Source organism: Oryctolagus cuniculus, chromosome 7 (genome assembly GCF_964237555.1).
Source record: "Oryctolagus cuniculus chromosome 7, mOryCun1.1, whole genome shotgun sequence".
Classification (NCBI taxonomy): Eukaryota; Metazoa; Chordata; class Mammalia; order Lagomorpha; family Leporidae; genus Oryctolagus; species Oryctolagus cuniculus.
The window spans coordinates 23,625,999-23,650,540 of record NC_091438.1 but is presented as its reverse complement, the minus strand read 5'-3'; the positions used below and the strand labels follow the sequence as shown (position 1 = coordinate 23,650,540).

Here is a 24,542-nt window from a genome sequence, read left to right as displayed (position 1 = left end):
TGTGAGACAGTCATTGCAACCAGAGGGTTCCACAACTAAGGTCCAGTCCCTGCCCCTATAATGGCCTGGGTCTGAGGAGGACGTAGATGGGTGTGATGAGTAGGGCTCAGAGCTTGGATGAAGGAAGGCAGCAGCATAAAAACTTTGCGTGGGGTTAAGTGGCCACTTCAACACCTGTGTAGTTGATTGGCAAATGATCTGTCAGAGTATAGAGCAGAGGACATGGTCCCAGGAAAGCTCCACTCACATCTGTTCTTTGAAGGAACACTGGGCGTCTATGGAAGGGGAGATGACCGGGAATGATTACATACGTGTCGGGGATCACAGGCGGAAGGTGGTGGACAGGTCCTTGGGCATTTGAATCAGAAATTCCCTCCTGACGATCTACAGTCTTTGTTTTCTTCTACAGTTGTAAACTGTAAATTATCTTTTAAAAATTAAAAACAAGACAATCTGTATTTTAAATATGAAAGTCCTCTCCTCCCACCCCAAGTTCTTCCTCTGCACACCATGAAGAGTTTGAGGAGTGTTCATTTTTTCTGTGCATTTGCAGATGAACATAGGCACCCCTCCCCCTTTTCTCAATGGACGATCCCAGGTGTGCGTCTCGGCACATCTTTCCATCCCTGGAATACACCAGGTCATGGGAATGTCCATCTGGAGGAAGTCTTTCACTCCACAGAGGAGCTAGCAAGCCCAGGGAGTGGAAATGACTTTCCCAGGGTCACACTTCCCAGCCAATGGCAGATCCGGAAACGAGAGTGAATTCCACAAGCCTTTGTGGAGGTTCCTGTAGATACTCCGGAAAACACAGATGCGTGAGGGACCCTAAAAGGATAGTCAAAGGTGTCCTTTGGTAGGGTTTTGTGTGTGTATGGCCAAATAGAACTATAAAAATCCAGCAAAGCAGATAAGTGGCTAGAAAATTATTAACAATTTTACAGACGGATAAGTCAAAGTCCAGAGTCAGAAAAGCCTCTTTTGCAAAAACTGTACATGAAGTTAGTGCCAAAACAGATAGAGCCTCAGCGGCCCCCAGCTTCTTTTGTGTTATTACAGCTAAACGCCAGCTGGGCCTAGGGCCAAAGGCTTACTCACTCTGCTGCTGACTGATTAGGGGAAGGAAGGTCCACCTGCTTTGTAGTGAGGGTTTGCAGGAAGTCCCAGAGGGAGGCCCTGCTTCTGTTTGTAGCAAGCTGCTGTCCCAGAGACGTTTCTAAGCAGCCCTGGGGAGAATCCTGCCTGTGGGAGTTGACCTAGCTGTGCCTCATGTGAGGTCGAGGTGTGAGGTGTTTCCCTTCCATAGGGGATGTGAGGGAGATAAGAGATACCCTTTCCTGAAAGTCTCTGGGACCAAATTAGCAGCTGAGAGGTGATTCACTCTTCCAACCCTGTGAGCTTGAAACTGGACCCGAGAACTTGACCTTCCCAGATTCCCGTTCCTCAGCTAGCAAACACCAGGGTGAATGTCATGGTGCCCAAGGGGGTTTGTCTCGCACCGTGGCTGCGGCGGTGTCAGGCGCCTCCTCTGCAGCACACGGGCACGCCCACGTGGCACGTGCACTCTACTGCTGGTTGCACACCGGGTGTGTGTGTAGTGCCACCGACTGAAGAGTTTTCAGGCGGGAAAGAAAAGGACTCCACCAGATAAGACGCGCTCTCGAGGACACGCTCTCGGGGCAGTCCCAGAGGGATTCGCAGCGCCGAGAACAGTGGCTGGCGCGCTCTGGGCGCTCCGGGAGCAATTGCTGAGCGGACGGCAGAAGGTGCTCTCCAAGTAGGCAATTTCAGAACGTGCAGGGAGCGGACAGTTCACAGGCTGGGCTCTCAGGTTCTGGAGGAGTCTCAGCAGGTGGGCGCCCCACCACCCAGCCTCCGCCCGGGGCCACGACCTTCGCCCGAAGGCGAACCCAGTAACCGCGCCAGCGCCCCTAAAGCCCGAGGGGGGCGAGGTCAGCTCGTCCGCCTCCCCGCCTATTGGCTCTGGAGAACAAAGGGCCGCCCCGAGGGCTTCTCCGATAGGGCCGGGCGGGTCATCTGAGCGGCACAGCCAATCAGGTGGCGGGGCGGCCCTGGGGACGGCCAGGCCCATCAGCCAATCCGGCTCGCGCGCCCGCCCTGCCTGCCCCCCGACTGGCCAGGGCCGGCGCCCGGTGCCCAAGTCGCCCCCGGGGTGGCAGTTCCCGTTAACCTTAGCCACAAAGTCAAAGGTATTTATTTCCCCGGCCCCCTCCCTCCAAGTCTCTGCTTTTCGGGCGGGGGTGGGGGACGGCGGTGCAAGGGATGGCCCAGCGCCCGGCCCCGCTGCTCCTGCGCCGCCTCCAGTCGGCCCCGGCTGGAGCGGAGAGGTGGGGCAGGGGTCCCTGAGCCCCGCGCGACCCCAGTCCTCCGGGTTCCAAACTTTCCTCAACCCCCACACTGTCCTGGGGGAAGGGACCTGTGCGGGGGATAGGGAGGGCTGCAGGCCAGGGCAGCGAGGTCCAGGAGGGAGGCCGGTGAGGACGCGAGGACGGACATGATGATGAGCGGACCGGGTGGCGATAGGAGGGTCGCCCATCCCGTTGTTCTGAGTTCCCCGTTTGTGTCCGCCTCTCTGATGCCCACTCTGCAGAGTGACTCGTAGTAGGTGCTCAATAACTGTGTGATTAAATGAGTGGGGATGAGGATCGGGAGTGAACAGTGGGAGGCAGGTGTCACAGAAGTTACAAGTGTGTGCCTGACGGGGTGTTTCCCAAACGCCCATCCCAGGAACCTGGGCGCAGCAGCCGGATGTCAGTGGGGTGGGGTGGTGCGCGTCTTTCTCCGTGAAGGTGGGCGGTATGGAGATGCTGCCTCCTTCAGCCCTTTGGGCAAGATGGAGCCTGCAGTGGGTCTTGGAATGCCGCAGCCGGGGCTGGGTGTGGTCACAGTGACAGTCCAGACTCCACTGTTAGCAGTGCCTTTTGGGTCCTCATGTTCATCCATAAAATGAGCGGATGGCATCTGTATCTTTTTAGCCTCCAGGGTTCCATGATTCCCTGTTTCTAATCCGCTTTGGACTGAAATTTGTTTAAATGTTCCCACATAGTAGTTTTTATTAATTGTTTAGTGTGTGCAGGGCCTCTTTTAGATGCTGAAGAGAGAGAAGGAGAGACACTCTTGTGTTAAGGAGCACGCAGTTTTGTTGAGACAGATAAAATATTGATGATGATGAGCTGTTACCAGGTTGGATGGTTCAAAGGAGAAGAGGCACTTAATTGAGACGTGTGTATCTAAAAAGGCATCGTGGGCAAAGTGATACCTGATCTGGGCTGGGAAGGGACAGTCTGGCATTCTGAGACTGGTCAGAGGCACACAGGCCAGTGAGGGCAGGGCGAGTTCAGGAACCAAATATTGAGAGGATAGAGTGCAGTCGGGAAGTGAGCAAAGGCCAGATTTTGAATGGGCTTGCTAAGAAATTTGCAACTAAATCTGCAAGTGTGGAGGCTTTTGTTTTGTTTTGTTTCAGTTAGGACTAATGTGTACTATGATGTTAAGTCATTTTAGCTTTTGCACATGCATGTCACACTTCCGGCTGGTAATGGAGAAAAAAAGTGCAGCATTGTACTGCTCGGTTGCATCCATCCCTTGAACTAGTATCAATGTCAAGGTGATCATCCTGTCAGACTTCAGCTGTACATAAAGTACATTAAGCAAAGTAGTAACATGTCCAAATTTCAATTGTAGAACATTTGCCTTGAGTCTGGGGTGGCAGATTAGAGAGAGCAAGATAAGTCATGAAAGTGTTGGAGTCAACCACAGGAAAACCAGTGAGGCCTGAATTCAGACATCAGTAAGTCTGGAGATGTTAGAGATGTTAAAAATAGCATTGTTGGGACTTAGCGTCCCCCCCCACCATTGGTTGTGAGGGGTTTGCACTCTGTGGTAGAGAAAGGTGTGGAGGTTTTGAGAAGTCTGATAAAGATCCACTTAACCCCCTGAAGAGGCAAGGCATGCCATGCCCAGTGCTAAGTGCAGAGCTTGGTGGAGGTAGACAGGTGGCTGTACCAGTGAGGGTTAATTGAGGAATCCAAGACTTCCCTGGGCTGTGGTTGCCTGGCGGAAAGAGCTCCATCCAGGTGTGGAAGCCCTGAGGTCTGACTTTCAGAAGAGAATATTCTCTGGGTCCCAGTTTTTCTTTATCCATCCAAGGGGACACATTTCTCACCTTCCCTGAAATCTTTTGAGTCCAGTAAGGGATGAAACAAATGTTTATGAGTTCAAAGTAAAATGTGACACCTGTTCCAAGGATTGTTGACAGTTGGTTTTGTTCTCTGCTTTTAGATAATATCCATAGGGTCTCCCAGGCTCAGGCAGGCTCCTGAGTGTTAGGCTTGGGATCAAAGAATGTGAGTGCTGCTCTCTGTTCTCACAGGGGTGGATGAAGGCAGGACAGTCCCAGCAAGGGTGTTCATGTCTGGCAGGTGGGAGCAGAAGTCCTGGAAGAAGGTGCCTCAGGATCTGGGCTGGGGTTGGATTGAGGATCTCAGGGAGGTGGTCAGGTATGACCGGATTAGGCCTCTGGCCTGGTGGCATATGGGCAGGATCCCCAGGAAACTGAGGGTGCCAAACCAGGCTGGCTGTGAATGCCAGGGCAGCCCTCAAGGCATTGCTCTTCAAACACAGGGAGGGGGGAAAGGGGTGATGACGACAGTGGTCTCAGCCCTCTCAGTGACTTTCAGTAGGTCCATGGCCTGCCCTTGCCTCTTGCTCCCCACTTTTGTCACCTGTCCTGGGATTGAGGACCAGAGTGTTTGTGAGACCAAGGTCTGGAGATGGGGGAGTAGGAAGGTGGGGGCAGGGGGAGGACATAGAAGATGGACAACAGTGGGGGCTGGCCTGGTGCTGAGTGAGACTGGGGGGCTGGTGACAGGGAGGGGACATCTACTAGTCTGGGTGCCCAAGGGCTGTGAGTGGAGGACTCTACAAGACAGCGCCTGGGCAAAAGCTGTGTCAAACCCCAAAAAAGGTGGGGGGGGGCGTGGTGGTCCCACTCTGGGGTGTGGCCCCAGAGGATTCTGAAGCTGTGGGGTGGGGTACTGAGCTACAGAGGGGGTGTTGGCACACGGGGCTTGTAAAAGGTAGGTGAGGGTTGTTCTCAGATGATGATAATGAGAGAGAAAGGAGCTGCCTGTTTATAAGGGTTGGAAAGCGTGCTATTTTCCCAGACTCGCTTTGACTCTCACACCAGACTCGGGGTGGGTATGGGGGGGCAGGTGTTTTCAGCCACCTCCTCCAGACATCCAAAGTGACTCACCACGGGGGCAAGCAGTGGGTTAAGGACAGCTGGGCCAAGGTGTGATGGGACCTGATGTGTGGAGGGACTCAGATGAGCTACCTTGCAAAGAGACCCCCACCAGCCTTGGGGAGTGGGCTGCAAGGGCAGATTCTACTGAGGAGCCAGCTCTGTGGTGGTTCAGGGTCACCCAAAGCAGGCTGAAGGAGGGGATGCTGCTGTCCCTTGTGCTGGGCCCCAAGGCCAGGGCCTGAGGGAATCACATGCTGCACTGGGCTTGCCAGGCACAGTCTAGTTGTCTTTCCAGGGCTTTCTGTCCTACCCTGCCTCCTCCCCAGCCAGCTGGATTCCCCACTGGCCATGCCACCCCTCCCCCCAGCACAGGGACGCTTACAGGTGACTCCCTTCTCCAAGCTTTTTGGCCCACTGTGGATGTGTTCCATCTCCCTGAGTTCTGTTCCTTGGAGTAAGGTAGGACAGCCATGGATGTGCAGTGACACTTGTGTCACAGTGGACTTGCACCTGTGGTTTCACAAGTGTGCCCGGTGGTGATTTGTGCTGACGTGATTTGCACTGGCACATTCTTTGGATCTGTAGGTGTATCTGTGAGTCTGACCTTTCGTAACTGGATTTAGATATGAAGGTACTTGAAAAGATTCGTGGAAAATGGAGTAAAAAGATAAGTTTATTGCTGTGCAAAAAAATTAAAATCCATGCATATGAGGAGTCTTCAAAAATTCGTGAAAAATGTATATTATGAAAAAAATTCTGTGCATGGATTAAACATTTTTTTTTGCACCAAGATCAGCTTATCTTTCCATATTTCCACAAACGTGTTGATGTAGTCTTATATGAGTGTATCTAGGTGAGTTTGTGTGTGCATTTGGTGTGAACATCAGTTTCTCATATGTCTAAGAGTGTGTATTTAAAATGAAAACATCTGCCTCTCTGAACAGAAATCAGTGTCCAGCTGGAGAGCATCATTTTCTGATTTTGAGGGATTTGTTGTAAGTGATGAAGAGCCACCTCTCTAGAGTCCTCCATTAGTTTCTTTAATTCATTCGTTCATTCATTCGTTTGGTATATGTGCTATATTGAGTTGCCTTCTGCATATCCAGCAGTGGGTAGAGCCTTTTTGGCATTTCCCTCCTGGGAAAACAGAAAGGATCTCTGCCATTCATTATGGTAGCACTAGCCACACCTGGCTGTTGAGTGCTTAAATGTGGCTGGTATGTTTAAGAAGGGTGTTTAAAAAAAAGATATATTTATTTATTTGAAAGAGTTAGAAGAGAGGGAGTGAAAAAGAGAGAGAAAGAGAGAGAGAGAGATCTTTTTTTTTTTTTTTTGACAGGCAGAGTGGACAGTGAGAGAGAGACAGAGAGAAAGGTCTTCTTTTGCCGTTGGTTTACCCTCCAATGGCTGTTGCAGCCTGCGCGCTGCGGCCGGCACACCGCGCTGATCCGATGGCAGGAGCCAGGTACTTATCCTGGTCTCCCATGGGGTGCAGGGCCCAAGCACTTGGGCCATCCTCCACTGCACTCCCTGGCCACAGCAGAGAGCTGGCCTGGAAGAGGGGCAACCGGGACAGAATCCGGCGCCCCGACCGGGACTAGAACCTGGTGTGCCAGCGCCGCAAGGCGGAGGATTAGCCTAGTGAACCACGGCGCCAGCCAAGATATATATCTTCCACCCACTGGTTCACTCCCCAGATGGCCACAATGGCAAGGACTGGGCCAGGCCAAGGACAGGAACCTAGAGCTTCTTCTGGGTCTCCCACATGGGAGCAGGGACCCAAGAACTTGGGCCATCTTCCACTGCTTTCCCAGGCCATTAGCAGGGAGCTGGAGTGGAAGTGGAGAAGGCAGGACTTGACCCAGTGCCCATATGGAATGCCAGCATCACAGGTGGCAGCTTTACTTGTTATGCCACAATACCAGCCCCCAAACTAAATTTTTAATTAATTTAAATTTCAATAACCACATGTGGGTATAGAAGTCCAACTCCTGAATTTGAGAGCAGGGCAGTTTAAGGTTGTGTGGCCATAGATGCTTCCTGAGCAAGTCGGTGTGGTCCCGGAGAAAGTGCTCTGGCTGGGACATGCTCACCCTAGGTCAGTCCAGGCCCCAACACTTCTTAGCTCTGTGAACTTGACGAATGACATCTGTTAAGTCATGGCGTCCTTAACTGTGGATGACATGGGTGATGCTTGCTGAGTCCTTGGTATACAGTCGGTGCTCAGCAGGTGGTAACATACTTCCTTTCCCTACTGGAGTCTTGGTGGACTACTCCCTCTTTCCATAAGCCAGGTCAATATCAAGGTGTTCAAAGATGCTCCCTCAAATAAGTGAGGCTGTAGGAGATGCATCATGTTTGCCCCAGGGGTGATCTTTGGGCACAGGAGTGCAGACTTAGCTGTCCTTGCTGTTCCTCTATGCAAATCCTATCTTGCCCTGTGGTCTAGTGCCCTGCTCCTGGGGGCTAACCTGAGTGAGTAGGGGTCCTACAGGGAAAACAGAACTGTGTGAGGACACACAAGGGGGCTTCAGAAAGTTCATGGGAGGGGCCGGCGCCATGGCTCACTTGGTTAACCCTCCACCTGCGGCGCCAGCATCCCATATGAGCACCAGGTTCTAGTCCTGGTTGCTCCTCTTCCAGTCCAGCTCTCTGCTGTGGCCTGGGAAGGCAGTGGAGGATAGCGCAAGTGTTTGGGCCCCTGCACCCCCATGGGAGACCAGGAGGAAGCACCTGGCTCCTGGCTTCAGATCAGCATAGCTCTGGCCATGGTGGCCATTTTGGGGGTGAACCAACGGAAGGAAGACGTCTCTCTCTCTCTCTCACTAACTCTGTCAAATAAATAAATAAATAAATAAATGAAAGTCCATAGGAAATAAGGGGTTATGAAAAAACTACGCATAGGTTTCAAAATTTTGCACCAAAGTGAATGTATATTTTTATTTCATTTTCCATGAACTTTTGGAAGCCTCCCTGGTACCCGCCTGGTCAGAGTCTGTGAGGAGAGCATGGGTTGAAGAGGCTGCGGCTGAGAAAGCTGTGGCTGCTAGAGAGGGAAGTTAGGGCCCAGGGGGCCTGAGGAAGGGCCTCCTAGGAAGGCAAGGGGTAGTGTGTGTGGTTGAGCAGCTGACGGGCTGCAAAGGGTCTGGCGGTAGGGCCTTTGGCTGGGCTTTAGGGAACTGCCCAGTACAGTCCTGCTCCTTTGATGAGATGTCATCCACTTCTTACTTCCCTACCTGGTGCCTGAGTCTGTTCCAGGGAGGATATGGGGAGATCCAGTCAGGTGTCTGAGCTGCTGCCGCCCTGGCCTGTGGCCTTGCTGCTCACCCCATCTGCTGTCTGCCCTCCCCCTGCCCCCAAGTCTCTGCTTAAACCAAAGCTCCTTTGTTACCTCCCCTGCCCCCAGGCCTCACCACCTGTCGCAGGCCACAATCCCTTCTTTGTGTGGTGGGGCAGTTGTCATGGTAGCTGGGCTCAGCTGAGGCCTTGCCATCCAGGGGGCTCTTAGCTCAACTGCAGCCTGGACTCATAAGGGGAGGGCTGGGCCCAGAACCAGCTGGTGGGAAGGGGAGGGTGACCAGGGCCTTGTCCCAGGGCTCATCTCCTGCCTGTGTCCTGCTCTCCACAGGACTCACTGGGCAGCGGAAGGGAAAGGTGATGGGTCCGAGACGGTCCCTGTGTGATAGCCCCTAGTGGCCTTTAGAGGTCCCCAACTCCTGTTTCCTGCCGGGGCATTTTCCTGGGCAGCCTGCTTTCTGGGCATCCCTGCAGTCAGCTGAGTGTTGTGTCAGGGATAAAGAGGGACAAGCCAGGTGAGGGACGTGATGGGAGAGAAGTTTAGGATGGGGAATCTGGTGGCATGGACCACCTGGAGACAGTCCACGTGGAGAGGACTCCTTGCCTTGGCTTTCCCAGGGCTTTGTCTGCGGGATCCCACTGTGCTATTTTCCAGATCTACCTGAGCACCCGGTGGAGGTGGGTCCCCAGACACATGGCCTACCTGCCCCCATTCCTGTCCTCTGTGTCCCCTTCCCTCTGTTACCACTTCTGCTCCTCCATGGAGACTACAGGGCTACCTTCCCCTGAGCTCTGGGGTGGTCCCCGACAGAGGCCTCTAATTGTGTGGTGCAGGTTGAGCCCAGCCCTCTGTGCTTGCCTGGAACTCATAGCCCAGACGCTGACCCCGAGTCTGCATGCCCATCACCAAGCTGGCCTCTCCAGCTGGATATTAAGTCTGGTTGCTGGGCAATTTCTCTGAGGCCTGGAAGGAAGGGGGCAGTGGGTAGAGGAGGAACGCCAGCGCCCGTTGGCCCCCCACATCTCACACTATTCTCTTCCTGCTGCCCCCACATTTTCTCTGCACCCCAAGCAGGTTAGTGACTGAGCAGCCACGGAGGAGGCTCAACAGGGCCCTGTGGGGGAAACAGAATAAAACACACGCTCTCTTGCCCACCTGGAGAAGCTGTTCACAAAAGTAGAAGGTAAAGAAAGCAGGTTTTTTTCTCCCCTGAGTACACACTGAGACACCAGCACACGGACCTTTCACAGGCAATCCACAGATGGAGAAGCTCAGCCTTAGGTAGCTGGAAAGACGTAACCCAATGCAGGCATGCTCCCAAGATAAACCGTGAGGGACCTCCAGTGCAAGGACATGACGGCACCCTTTGTCACGCGTACGGCATCCCAAATTCATCTGGTAACTAGGGTGACTGTTGGTTATCTTACTGCCCTCATCCCAGGGAAAGTGAGTGGCTCCTATTTTATGACAGGAGGCAGGTTTAGGACTCGGAGCCTGGTGAGACTCCTCACTCCCGCAGAGCTGGGAGATGGTGCGCTGTCTTCCCTGATGTTTGCAGTTCAAAGCCATGGCTCCCACTCTGGGAGGAACACAACCCCGGCTTGTAAAGCTGGCAAAAGGCTTACTTGGCTTTTAAAAGGTATACATATATCTCAAAAATAGAACTTAGAAGTTTCTTTTTTTATTTGAAAGAGTTACAGAGAGAAGGAGAGGCAGAGAGAGAGAGGAGAGAGAGGGAGGGAGGGAGGGAGAGATTTTCCATTTGTTAGTTCTTTCCCCAAATGGCTACAATGGCCAGGGCTGGGCCAGGCTCAAGCCAGGAACCAGGAACTCTATCCAGGTCCCCCACGTGGGTGAGGGACCCAAACACTTGGGTCATTTATGCTGTTTTTCCTAGGCCATTAGCAGGGAGCTGAATCAGAAGTGGAGCAGCAGGGACATGAACTAGTGCCTACAGGGAATGCTGGCATTGCAGGTGGCAACTTTACCTGCTATGCCACAATGCCAGCCCCATAATTAAAAGTTTCTAAAGAAAGTGCTCTTTGCATGAGGGAGAATGGTTCCCCCTACCTCTCTTTTTTTGTAGATTCCTGTTACCCAGTCCATAGCATCCTCACCTCTCCTGTCAGGTCTAGATTCCCAATGTGAGTTCCTAGAATGGGCTATGGGAGGGGACCTAGGACAGGAAGAAGGGAGCTTGGGGCTCTGTGAGGCTCTCCGTGGCCACGAGTAGACTGTGTAGTGAGGGTCACTGAGCTAGGTGCCTGGAAGGGAGCGTGGACTGAAGCCTGGAACAGCCCCTTCTCTGAGGCAGTGTGAAGGATGAATTGCAGGTTGCCAGGGGCCCCAGCCACGCAGGATGCAGGCAGGTGAAATCAGATCCCCTGCCTTAGGAGAGACAGCCCTGTAGCACCAGCATGGGTAAAATGAGCCATGAATCTGCTGCAGGCCCATCCCTGAGCTGCAGCTCAGAGGCAGGCATTGCATTTGTTAAGTGCTCTCTCCCTGCCTGGCAGTGTCCTCGGCCCTGGGGATTCAGCAGCGAGCATGAAAATGCCCTGTCCACGTGATGGTGGAGAATAAATAGACAAGTGGAGATCATGTCATGTGGTGGAGAGGCAATGTGAGGTGGTGTCAGGCTGTGGTTGTATAGGAGGCCACTCTGCGAAGGTGACATTTAAGTAGAAGCAAGGGGGTGAGCCAGGCAGAGATGACGAGGTGGGGGCCGGGAGGGTGGCCAGGGCAAGGCCTGGAGCATCCCAGCAGTGGCATCATCTGTCATCTGCCATTATTCCAGGCCTGAAGGGAGCCAGACAGGAAATAAAATGGTCAGAAGACTAGAGCATTAAAAAAAATAAATAAATAAAAGCTCAGCTCCAGCTTAGTACACTAGGGACTGGGCAAGCCCCCCTGCCTGGCTGTGTAGATGGTGTTGCATGGGGTTGAGCTGTTCTTTCGCACCCTGGAAGGGTTGTGCTGGAACACGGACCTGGACTTTAGAAGGGGGCTGCTGGGTTTTTGCCCAGTTTTGCCATTCAGGTGCCTTTGCTGCTCTGGGCACAGCAGGGGCCCTCTCTGGCCTAGTTTCTTCTTCCTAAAATGGGAATTATGCCTATTTTACCTGCCCAGCAGGTATGCGTGCAATTAAAAACCCCTGCACATTTCATTCGAGGGCATGAATGTAAAAGGTTTTTGAAACAGAGGCAGTGGGTTGGATGAGATGGGAGGGGCTCGGATCCTGGGTTTTGTGCTCACCCCATAGGCTGATTCAGTTCCTCCTGTCTCACCCACAGATGGCAGGGCAGGGACGTGGCCCTTGCTGGTGCCTTGGGAGGTCCCCAGGGACGGAGAACCATCTGGCTAGAGACAGCATAGTCAAGAAAGAAGGTGGAGAAGGGGGCTTCCTCCTCCCAGGCCTGCCTGCCCTGGCCTCCCCGTAGCCGAACAGGATTTACTGCCATTAGTCAGTTCCTCTACCTACCAGGTAGAGGAGCCTGCAGGGGGCCCAGGACTTGGAAAGAGTTGTCAGAATGTCAAGGAATGTGACAAAGTCAGAGGCTATGGAGCTAAAAAAAAAAAAAAAGACAAAGCCCAGTCTGTTAATTTGCCAGGACGCACACACACACACAGAGACAGTATAGAAACTGAAGTTTGTTTTCTAAGTGGTAGAACAGTGAGTTCAGGGCAGTTCTGTTCATTAAACCTGGAAAACTAGCATGCTAGGTAGGACAGCTGGTTACAGCAAGCCCTGCTGTGTTTGTGGGGGGAAAGTATCTTCATTTCCGGCCACTGCAGCTTCCTGGGGTCATGGAAGGTCAGGGTCCTTATCAGAGCTGGGTGTGTGATGAAGTACAGCAGTTGGTTTTGGCATCCTTGCCTGTGGTCATGTGCTCTTGGCTGAAGCCCCCACCCCAGCATTCCCACACGGGAGCAGTGGCAGCTGCTGGCATCTGTGGGTTGCTCTCACAGCCTTGTAAGCTGACTGGTCATCACGTGGACAGCAGGCCCAGCTGACCTTTGGGGCTCTGCCTCTGTGCCGCATGTGCTTCTTAACTTCCCTTGCCCACCCCAGGGGGGCTTACCACCTAGAAAAATCGTGCCTGTGGACCTAAGGCAGGAGAAAACCAGGCAACAGGGTAACAGAGAAATATGGTGGCAGGCTCATGTGGAAACTGTCCGGGGCTGACCCCTGCATGAGCATGGACTCACCTCTGGCCCCGCTGGTCGTCCCCTGGAGAAGCCAGAGTGGATGTGCAGGTTTCACATTGGAACTCACAGGGCATTCTGTAGGCTGCAAGGGGTGCCGTGGATATTAGGGTAATTGCCGTAAAACTTAGGGCGCATGCTCCAAATGCTGCCCGCAGACCAGCCCTCTCCCCCAGGTAAATAAATACCTACGTGGGATCCTAATTAGCTGTGAGGCAGCTCTGTGAGTAAGAGGCAGAGTCAGGCCCCTCTGTCCTTCCTGCTGTAGCTTCTGAGGCAGCCCGGTTGTTTTAAGGAAGAGTTTGAAAAACAGCCTAGTTACCACTGAAGCACGGGGGTCCTTTGTCAGCCCCACGGGGGGCCGCCACCTGGGCTGCAGCCCCCTCCTCTCCTTGGCCCCATGCACAGGGCATGACTCATTCTGGAGGGCTGCAGTTTTCAGATATCTGCCTCTTAAGTGCTTTTTAATTTTTATTTCATTGTGCTAAAAATACATAAGGTAAAATTTATCATGTTCAGCGACATTCAGTACATTCACAGTGTGGTGAGGCCATCACCACCATCTATTTTAGGAGGTTTTCATCACCCCAGGAACTCTGCAGCCATGAAGCAATAATCCCCACTTAGCACCTTTTTTATTTTATCTGAACCATTTTGGACTTAACACAGCGTCCTTGTATGATGACAGAAGAGCATCGCTGTGGTATCCGGACTCCTTTCCAAGGGCAAACCAGCGGCTTTGTGTCAATACCTGAGCCCTGGGGGCATGTGCCCTGGGACTGGCTGGAGTTGAGGTTCAGGCTCCAGGGGCATGTGCTTGGTTTCTATTCACCCCGTGCCCTTCAGCCTGTCCTGGCCTCCTGGGGCTTTCAGGTTCAGGGTCATCTTTCCAGCAGAGGGCAGCCGTCTGATTTTTGCCAGAGCCAAGTCTGACCAGGCGAGACAGTGACTCCTGGGAGGCACTGCTGGTTACCCTGTCACTCCGGAACAGTAGTGCCTTTCTTGTTTGAGTCTATTTTGGATGAATTCCCAGGCTGCCACATTGGATACACAGTGTTGTTAATACTTCAGTTGGCCCACATTTCGGAGTAGTTAAGGACACACTCATAATCAAACTCATTGGGTGTTCAAGCCCTGCCAGTCTATAATTTAAATCACCACTTTTGTGTTAAAATTATTACTCTTATCAAAATTTCTTTTTAAAAAATATTTATCTTATTTATTTGAAAGGCAGAGTTACAGAGAAAGGCGGAGGGGGAACAGAGGGAAGTCTTCTATCCGCTGGTTCACTTCCCAATTGGCCACAACAGCTGGGGCTTGGCCAGGCTGAGGTCAGGAGCCAGGAGCTTCATCTGGGTCTCCCACGAGGGTGCAAAGGCCCAAGCACTTAGGCCATCCTCTGCAGCTGTCTCAGGTCCATTAGCAGGGAGCTAGCTGGATCAGAAGTGGAGCAGCTGGGATTTTTTTTTTTTTTTTTTTTTGACAGGCAGAGTGGACAGTGAGAGAGAGAGACAGAGAGAGAAAGGTCTTCCTTTGCCGTTGGATCACCCTCCAATGGCCGCCGCTGCAGCCGGCGCACCGCGCTGATCCGATGGCAGGAGCCAGGAGCCAGGTGCTTTTCCTGGTCTCCCATGGGGTGCAGGGCCCAAGCACCTGGGCCATCCTCCACTGCACTCCCTGGCCATAGCAGAGAGCTGGCCTGGAAGAGGGTCAACCGGGACAGAATCCGGCGCCCCAACCGGGACTAGAACCCGGTGTGCCGGCGCCGCAAGGTGGAGGATTAGCCTATTGAGCCACGGCGCCGGCGCAGCTGGGATTTTAAATGGTGCCTATATAGGATGCCAGTCCTGTAGGTGGTGGCTTAACCTACTATACCACAGCATCAGCCCCTAAAATAATTTCTTATGACCAAGTAGTTGGGGAGTCATTCTGGAGTTGTTTAGGCAGCAAGAGAACTGGCACCTTAAAATCCCATCACATGATCTCCCCACCCCCGTGATGATCACCAACACTATGAAGGGGACTGGAACTCTTTGGCCCTAGAACAAAAGGCCGCTAGATTAGAAATGAGGATTTCGTTTGTCCTTTATATCTTTATAAATTGTAAGGATTTTTAGATTACAAAATGCAAATGTTTTCACAGAGATTCAAACCACACAGATGCAGCCGGGTTTCCTTTGGATGTCCCAACCCTGCCCTGTTATTGTCTGCATCCCCTCAGCAGGCGGCCTGCATCTTCAGGTTGACGTGCATTGTACTGAATAATGCACATACAAGGGACTCCCAGAAGCTGACGGAGGGGACCAGCATCATGGCGTAGTGGGTAAGCCCCACCTGCGATGCCAGAGCCCCATATCACCTGTTTGAGTCCTGGATGTTCTGCTTCCAATCCAGCTCCCTGTTAATGTGCTTGGGAAGGCAACAGAAGATGATTCAAGCACTTGGACTCCTGCCTCCCACGTGGGAGACCCAGATGGCATTTTGGGCTCCTGGCTTCACCCTGGCCCAGCTCCAACCATCATGGCCATTTGGGGAGTAAACCAGTGGGTAGAGATCTCTTTCTCTCTCTCTCTCTCTCTTTCTTTCTTTCTTTCTTTTTTTTTTTTTTTGACAGGCAGAGTTAGTGAGAGAAAGAGACAGAGAGAAAGGTCTTCCTTCCGTTGGTTCACCCCCTATATGGCTGCCATAGCTAGTGCACTGTGGCCTGTGCGCTGCACCGATCTGAAGCCAGGAGCCAGGTGCTTCTCCTGGTCTCCCATGTGGGTGCAGGGCCCAAGGACTTGGGCCATCCTCCACTGCCTTCCCAGGCCACAGCAGAGAGCTGGACTGGAAGAGGAGCAACCGGGACAGAATCTGGCGCCCCAACCGGGACTAGAACCCGGGGTGCCGGCGCCGCAGGCTGAGGATTAGCTAAGTGAGCGCGCCAGCCAGAGATGTCTTTCTGACTCTCCTCTCTCTGTGTAACTCTTTCAAATAAATAAATAACTCTTTTTTAATATTTATATTTTATTTTATTTAATGAACATAAATTTCCAAAGTACAGTTTATGGATTACAATAGCTTCCCCCCCCATAACTTCCCTCCCACCCACAACACTCCCCTCTCCCACTCCCTCTCCCCTCCCATTCACATCAAGATTAATTTTCAATTATCTTTATATACAGAAGATCAATTTAGCATATATTAAGTAAACATTTCAACAGTTTGCACCCACACATAAACACAAAGTGTAAAATACTATTTGAGTACTAGTTATAGCATTAATTAAACACCTAAGAGTAATTGTGTATTAATTACAGAGTTCAACCAATAGTTTTAAGTAGAACATTAAAAATACTAAAAGGGTAAAGTATTAAGTTCTTTTTTTTTTTTCCTGTTTCTTTTTTTTGTTTGTTTGTTATATAGTTTTTTTTATTTAATAAATGTGAATTTACAAAGTGCAGCTTTTGTTTTGTTGTGGCTTCCCCCCACCCCAACCTCCCTCCCTCCCGTGGCCCTCCCCTCTCCCACTCCCTCTCCCATCCCGCCCTTCATCGAGTTTCATTTTCAATTACCTTCATATACAGAAGATCAACTTAGTATATACTAAGCAAGGATTTCAACAGGCTGGACTCACACAACCGCACAAGGTATAGGGTATTGTTCGACTAGTAGTGTTGTTTTTAAGTTTCATAGTAGAACACATTAAGGACAGAGATCCTAATAATAATAAATAACTCTTAAAAATTTTGTGGAAAATACATATTATGGAAAAACATGAAATCTATTATACGTGGATTTCAACTTTTTTTAATCAAAATAAACTTATCTTTTAATTGAATTTTCCATGAACATTTTGAAGTACCCTTATATATATACATAGAGACATATAGTTTTATTTATCATAAATTGGGATCCGATGATTTTCATCTTGTTTTTTATTTTGTCTTAAAATATTTTAGAAATCTCTTTATATCAGCATTTATTATTTGTTTCCATTCTTTCAAATTACTGCATACTGCTCTATATTATGAAAGTGGTGGTAATTTTTGTAAACTATTATTTGTGGGTACTTAGGCTGTTTTCCATTGTTTGCTAATCACATATTTGCTTTGGTAAATATTCTTGGACATTTCTCCTTGCATTCACATGCAAGTATGTTTTCAGCTAAACATCTAGAGTGGCTGGAAGGGATGAAGTTTCTAGACATTTATTTATTTTCAAAGATTTGTTTTATTCATTTGGTAGGCAGAGTTTCAGAGAGAGGAAGAGATAGACAAAAACATCTTCCATCTGCTGAGTCACTCCCCAATGGCCACAATGGCCAGCACTGTACCAGGCCAAAGCCAGGAGCCAGAACTCCATCTGGGTCTTCCACATGAGTGGCAGGGGCCCAAGCACTTGGGCCATCCACTGCTTTTCCAGTCGCATTGGCAGGGAGCTGGATCAGAAGTGGAATAGCCGGGACTCAGATTGTGCTTGTATGGGATGCCGGTGTCATAGGTGGCAGCTCAAACCCCTTTGCCACAATGCAAGCCCCCATTTATAATTTTAATAAGCACCACCAGATTGTCCTGAACCAGATTATGTCCTCAGAGTACCATGTGTGTCCTTGTTTTCCAATGTAGTTTCTATGCATAATGTGATATGGGGATATTATTGATCTTTTTCATTTTTGCTAGTGCAATGGTTGAAAAAATGCTACATTCTTATTTTTCAATTTTCTGATGACTAGTGAGGTTGGGCCACTTTTCATCATAACTGTCAATATATTTGGATATTAGCTGCTTGTCTGTTATATTTGTACATATTTTCTCCTGGGCCTGATTGTTCACTATGTGGCAGCTAACTACATATGGCTATTTAAATTTAAGTTAAATAAATAAAAAACACACTCAGCTCCTCAGTCACACTGTTCACATTTTGAGAGCTCAGTAGCCATGTGTGGCTGGAGGCTGCTGCACTGGGGAGCTCAGGTGTACATTTCCATACCTGCCAGAAGCCCTATTGGAAAATGTTGCTCTGAGTTGTCATGTCCATTTGACTTAACAGGTGCTTTACATTTAGTTTTTATGTTTAAGAAAGCTTTAACCACCTGTAGATTCTAAACAGTTACCTGGTCTTTCTAATGCTTTTAATACCTTTGTTTTCCTTATTTAAGCCAGCACTTAAATCCACCTGGAAATGATTTTTTTTTTTTTTTTTTGACAGGCTGAGTAGACAGTGAGAGAGAGAGACAGAGAGAAAGGTCTTCCTTTTGCCATTGGTTCACCCTCCAATGGCCGGCGCGGCCGGCGCGCTGTGGCCGGCGCACCGCACTGATCCGATGGCAGGAGCCAGGTGCTTCTCCTGGTCTCCCATAGGGTGCAGGGCCCAAGCACTTGGGCCATCCTCCACTGCACTCCCTGGCCACAGCAGAGAGCTGGCCTGGAAGAGGGGCAACCGGGACAGAATCTGGTGCCCTGGGAAATGATTTTTATAAATGGTATGCACTGGGGCCAATATTGTGGTGCCAGCATCCTATGTGAACGCTGGTTTAAGTCTGAGTTCTGGATGCTCCCACTTTTGATCCAGCTCCCTGCTAATGACCAGGGAAGGTAGTGGAAGATGGTTCAAGTGCTTGGGCCCTTGCACCCACATGGGAGACCTAGAAGAAGTTCCTGGCTCCTGGATTCAGGTCCAGACTGATGTGGCCATTTGGGGAGTGAACCAATGGAGGGAAGATCTCTCTCTCTCCCTCCCTCCCTTCCTCCCTCCCTCCCTCCCTCTCCCTCTCTCTCTCCCCTCCCCCTTTCTCCCTTTCTCCCTTTCTCCCTTTCTCCCTCTGTATTTCTGCCTTTCAAATAAATGAATACTTTTTTTAAATAATGGTATGCACTTGGAATCTAAAATATTTTCTCCTTTCCCCAGATAGTGAACTTGTGATTAGGCCAGTCTTTTGCATTGGCTTGGAATGCCATCTTCTATCATATATCAGAATATTCTCTTCTGTTGGCTTATTTGTTCTAATGATTGCATTTAGCTGTTTTTTGGGGGGGTGATGGTGGTAGAGGTAATCTGACTTGTGACCTCACATAACAGGCTTATGGTGGAGCAACCATTCCAACAAAAATGGCATCAGTCAAGGTTTCTCTTTTCCCTTAAATGGACTTTATTTTTAGAGCAGTTTTAGGTTTATAGAAAACTAGCTGAGAATATAGAGTTTCCCCTTACAAGTTTATTATTCATATTTACTATTAGGACATTTCCCAAATTTATGAATGAATACTGGCACATTATCAATTATCTAATATCCGTAGTTTATTCTAGGGTTCACTCTTGATGTTGTACATTGTATGGGGTTTTGACAAAAGCTGAATGTGCTGTATCCACCATTAACAGTATCACATTGAATAGTTTATCCCTAAAACGCCATGTGTTGCACCAATTCATCCTTCCCTCCTTCTCCCCCAAACTGGTGTTTTGTTGAATTGTGCCTATTATTTTGCCATTTCCAGAACATCATATAGTTGGGATAACATGCTATGTGGCCTTTTCAGATTGACTTCTTTCACTTAGTGACATTCATTTAGGGGACCTACGTGTTTCTTAGTGACTTTGTAACATCGCCTTCTATCCATTGTCTGGATGTACCACACTTTCTTTATCCATTTATCCTTTGAAGAACATCAAAGTTGCTTCCAAGTTTTGGCAGTTATGAATAATGTGGCTACAAACATCTCTGCACAAATTTTTGTAAGGACATACTTTTTTTTAAAAACAATTTTATTTATTTATTTGAGAGGTAGAGTTACAGTGAGAGGGATAGAGACAGAGAGAAGGGTCTTCCATCTGCTGGTTCACTCCCCAGATGGCCACAATGGCCAGAGCTGTGCAAATCTGAAGCCAGGAGCCAGGAGCTTCTTTCCGGCTCTCCCTCATGAATGCAGGGCATTTGGGCCATCTTCCACTGCTTTCCCAGGCCACAGGAGAGAGCTGGATCAGAGGAAGAGCAGCCGGGATACAAACTGGTGCCCATATGGGATGCCTACACTGCAGGCAGAGGCTTAGTCTACTACACCACAGTGCCAGCCCCAAACGATAATCTTTTGCTTTAGTTATAACATTTATTGTAACCTTGGGTATACAACCTTGGTCAACTTAAGGAACTTTCTCCATATTCCTGATTTTGTAACACTGACTTTCCTTCCTTCCTCCCTTTCTTCTTCCTCTATCCCTCCTCTCCAGAGGAGAGGATATGATGTTGACTTTTATCATGGGATTTTATGAAGTTTTCCACTCTTTTTTTTTTAAGATTTATTTTATTTTATTTGAAAGGCAGTTTTACAGAGAGGCAGAGGCAGAAGCAGAGGCAGAGAGAGAAAGGTCTTCCATCAGCTGGTTCACTCTCCAAATGGCCTCAACGGCTGCAACTACACTGATCTGAAGCCAGGTACCAAGACCCTCTTCTGGGTCTCCCATGTGGGTGCAGGGGCCCAAGCCCTTGGGGCATCTTCTACTGCTTTCCAAGGCCAGAGCAGAGAGCTGAATTAGAAGTGGAGCAGCTGGGACTAGAACCGTGCTCATATGGAATGCCAGCCCTGCAAGTAGGCAGCTTTACCTGTTTGCTAGGCCACAACGCTAACCCCCCCTGCCCCCAGTACTCACTTTTGAGGCAGGATTTTGGTTTTCTTTTCAGACACTTTTATCATTTATTATTTGTGGTTTTGTACCAACTCAAGTCAGTTTTAATTTTTATTTTCCCACATAATTATCTGTTTTATATATTCATGTTTATTGGTAGAAACCTGGATTGGTATTTTAGTATTTTCAGAATTCTTTCAGTATCTCTGTATTCCCTTCGTCTGTAGACGGATATGATCTGTGTCTGTCTGTATTAACACCTTCTTCCTATTCCCTTTATGTTTATGGTGTCCCTTTATGCTGTCCTTGCAATGTTGACCTCTGTTGTTTGAGGATGTCTTCTCTTGGCTCACAACTGTTTCATTGCACTTTTTATTGGATATAAACTTTTTAAGGGAATATAACACACATACAGAAAGGTACAAAGGCCACCAGCTCTGTAAATTATTATCAAGTGAACAAGTCCTGTAACCAGCACCCAGGTCAAGGGACATTGCCAGAAGGTCAGCACCTACAGTCCCCTCCAAATGCATCCTGGCACAGGGCATCATCCTGACCTGAACTGCGGGCTACCATGCCAGCGTTGCATCTTCCTTACATGGAGCCATAGCACGGGTGTGAACATTCTTCCCCCTCTGTGGCAGATGTTTCCCCTGAGGGCTTCTTGTGTCCCCCAGCTCAGAAACAAAGTGCCCTGTGGGCCTGGGGCTAGTGTGACAGGTGGGCTGGGGGCAGTGCATGTGCACCTCTTGTGAATAAAGTAGATCAGGTTTAACACTAAGGCAAAGCAACACCCATCTTGGGTGCTGAGGCCGTTTCTGCCTGACTTTCTTGTACTTGGTTTTGTTGAAGAAAGGTGAGATTGCCAAGCCGCTGAGGTCCCAACAGGTGAGGTATTCAGGCACCATGGCTACTGCCCTGGGACAGGGCCCAGCCAGTGGAGCAGCTGAGGCAGTGCCCTGGGGTCTGGTCACTGTCTCTCCCCCATTCACGGAGGAACGACACTGAACCCTGCACTGTTCTTTTGTCTGCTCGGCCCTTCCTGGGTTTGCTGCCAGCCCCTCCACGGATCCGTGGAGGGGCGGCACCCCCCGCCGCTTTCCCCGCTTCCTCGGAGGAGCGGCACACCGCCGGCCGGCTTTCTCGGGGGCTGCTTAGATGTTATCTGGATGTTCCTTCAGATGTTCCTAGTGCATGTTGTCTCTCTCGTCCTTTATAGTCCTCTTCCACCAATCCCAACTCTGCTACCCACGCGCCGAGCACGCTGCTCTCCTCCAATCAGGAGCAGGATTAGCTCCTGCAGCTTATCAGTCAAACTGGCGAGAGGCAGCTGCGTAGAGGTTGTTTGCTCCCTTTCAGCGCCATATTGTGGGAGAGCAGATGCATAGAATAAGTCTTAATTCCAGTAACTTAGTCTAGTCTCAGTTGCTCCCCACAGTCACCCTAACCAGTGGGGGACTGGGCATACCCTCGCTTGGAAAGCTCTCAGCACCTCCCTCCTTTCAGAAAGGGGAGGGTATGAACTTGGGACATTTTCTCCTAGCCTAGCTTAGATTTTTCATCTTCTCTGCTTCCCCTGGTCCTGGGGGTAGAGAGGGCTGGGCAGCCCATGCGTGGGGGCCCCATGCCCTTGGCAGTGGCGGCTGTGCACTGATCTCCCCTTTCTCAGATTTTTTTCCCTCTCATTCTTCTCAGCTTCACTGTCCATTCTGCCGCCCCTACTCTCTTTGCTCTTGCCCAGTGATCTTTTTCTTTCCGTCTGCATCCTTCTCTTCTGCGACTCTCTGCAGCCCTCACCCCTCTGCTCGCCTCTGTCCTGCCAACAGGAGTGACCTCTCCCCATCCTCTCCCCTTGACCTCTGGCAGATGATGGGCTGGTGATGAAGATGAAGCAAGAGAAGCCCGAGTGGCTGCTGCAGGCGCTGGCGCCGCAGGCGGAACTCTCCGAGAAGGACAAGGAAAACATTTTCCACCAGCATCCGAGCCTCTCGCCATGCCAGACCACGGGGAAGCCTAGAGCCTTGAGGGGGCAGGAGGAGACTGGTGGTCCACGGTGGGTCCCTCCCACTGAGCAGGATGGGGGCCTGGCAGGCCGGGCTTCTGGCGCAGCCCCCGGCCCCCTGATCCCCGCGCTTTCTGCCGGCGAGGGTCACTTTGTGTGCCTGGACTGCGGGAAGAGGTTCAGCTGGTGGTCGTCCCTTAAGATTCACCAGCGCACCCACACCGGGGAGAAGCCCTACCTCTGCGGCAAGTGTGGCAAGAGCTTCAGCCAGAAGCCGAACCTGGCGCGCCATCAGCGGCACCACACCGGCGAGCGGCCCTTCTGCTGCCCCGAGTGCGCCAGGCGCTTCAGCCAGAAGCAGCACCTGCTCAAGCACCAGAAGACCCACTCTCGGCCCGCCATCCACTCGTGCCCCGAGTGCGAGCGCTGCTTCCCCCACCAGGTGGGCCTCCGCATCCATCAGCGCGCTCACGCCCGGGACCGCCAGGGCGCGCGCACCAGTCTGCACGAGCTGCTCCGGGATTCAGCGGCGCGCCGGGCCAGTCGCCTGCGCCCAGGGCCATCGCGGGGACGCCCCGAGTGGGCCTGGCTGGGGCTGTGCCAGGGTTGGTGGGGCCGTCCGGGGACACGGACTGCAGGTCCCGGCCCCTCGGGTCCCGGCGAGCAGCGCCAGTTCATCTGCAACGAGTGCGGCAAGAGCTTCACTTGGTGGTCGTCGCTGAACATCCATCAGCGCATCCACACGGGCGAGCGGCCCTACGCGTGCCCGGAGTGCGGCCGCCGCTTCACCCAGAAGCCCAACCTGACGCGGCACCTGCGCAACCACACGGGGGAGCGGCCGCACCCGTGCCTGCACTGCGGGCGCAGCTTCCGTCAGAAGCAGCACCTGCTCAAGCACCAGCGCACGCACCTGCCGGGCGCCCAGGCCGCGCCGTGTCCCAGCTGTGGGAAGAGCTACCCCAGCCGCGCGGCACTGCGCGCCCACCTGCGTGCTCACGCCGCCGCCGCCGAGCTGCCGTGCCCAGTGCCCGCTGTGACAGGTGCAGAGCCGAGCTGCGAGCCCAAGGCTGAGGATCTCCTGGGCATGGCCGCGCAGCCGCGCAGTGCTCAGCGGCCCCAAGGGGCGGAGGGCGGGCTGTGGGGCCGAGGGGCTGGTGAGCCGCGCCAGTTCATCTGCAACGAGTGTGGCAAGAGCTTTTCGTGGTGGTCGGCGCTCACCATCCACCAGCGCATCCACACGGGCGAGCGGCCGTACCCGTGCCCGGAGTGCGGCCGCCGTTTCAGCCAGAAGCCCAACCTGACGCGACACCGGCGCAACCACACGGGGGAGCGGCCGTACCTTTGCACTGCCTGTGGCCGTGGCTTTAGTCAGAAGCAGCACCTGCTGAAGCACCAGCGCGTTCACCGCGGAGCCAAGGAGGAGGCTCTGTAGTGCAGCTGGTCCCAGGCAGCCCCGTGGTGATGGTGGTGGGGATATTTACAGGGGTGCGCGTGGGCAGTTAGGATGGCGGGGAATGCTAGCCATTAGGTCCTCGCAGGTGAGACCCCATCAAAAAGTGGTTTCCTTGAGACTCAAGCACTCAGAACTCCAGCACCATCCCAAGGGATGCCAGGAAAAGGTCCCAGGATGTGCTGAGGGCCAAGGGAGGAGGTAAAAACCAACGGCCTTCACCCCGGGCCTGGATGTATCCAGGATGGGCTAGGGCTGCCCGGCTAGCCTCTTAAGGTGGCTCAGAGTAAGGAAGTTGCTGGCGCTCTGGAGGGACTCATGGATGAAGTGGCCCAAGTGTGGACCAGTCAGCTGCAGCATCAGCCAGTCACACTTGGCCTGCAGGATGGCCAGGGGGCTGTTCCCCGGGAGAGTCCAAGGAGACTGATTCCAAGAGTGGAAGTGGAGACTGGCTAGCAAGGGGCAATGCCATCTCCAGCTCAAGGACAGTACCAGCACTTCATGGACATTCAATAAAATATTTTTGGAAAGAAATGAATGGTTTGCTGGTCCTTCTCCAACCCTGAGTGCCCCACTGCCCAGGGTGCTGTTTCTGGTGGGCCTGACCCTAGGACCACTGTGCGGTGTGATGGTCAGAGGCTGGGACACAGCTGGGCGGAGAGGGGGTGGAACTCAGCTGGGGTCTGGTTACTGGGAAGTAGCTGTGAAAGAGAAAGCC

At 51.6% G+C, this 24,542-nt stretch overlaps 2 protein-coding genes across 2 annotated transcripts in view; both read left to right on the top strand.

The window, feature by feature from the left end:
- ZNF775 (zinc finger protein 775) overlaps positions 1-24,358 on the top strand; it is a 26,110-nt gene extending 1,752 nt beyond the window's left edge. The window contains exons 3-5 of the mRNA XM_070076769.1: positions 1,684-1,952; positions 2,043-2,210; positions 22,239-24,358. Of these exons, the coding sequence (XP_069932870.1) occupies positions 1,684-1,952; positions 2,043-2,210; positions 22,239-23,806 (2,005 nt within the window). The 3' untranslated portion in view covers positions 23,807-24,358. The remainder of the gene's footprint in view (positions 1-1,683; positions 1,953-2,042; positions 2,211-22,238) is intronic.
- LOC100344022 (gastrula zinc finger protein XlCGF7.1) overlaps positions 2,157-24,542 on the top strand; it is a 37,193-nt gene continuing 14,807 nt past the window's right edge. Inside the window, exon 1 of the mRNA XM_051837010.2 lies at positions 2,157-2,210. The gene's annotated coding sequence lies outside the window, so the exon portion shown is untranslated. The remainder of the gene's footprint in view (positions 2,211-24,542) is intronic.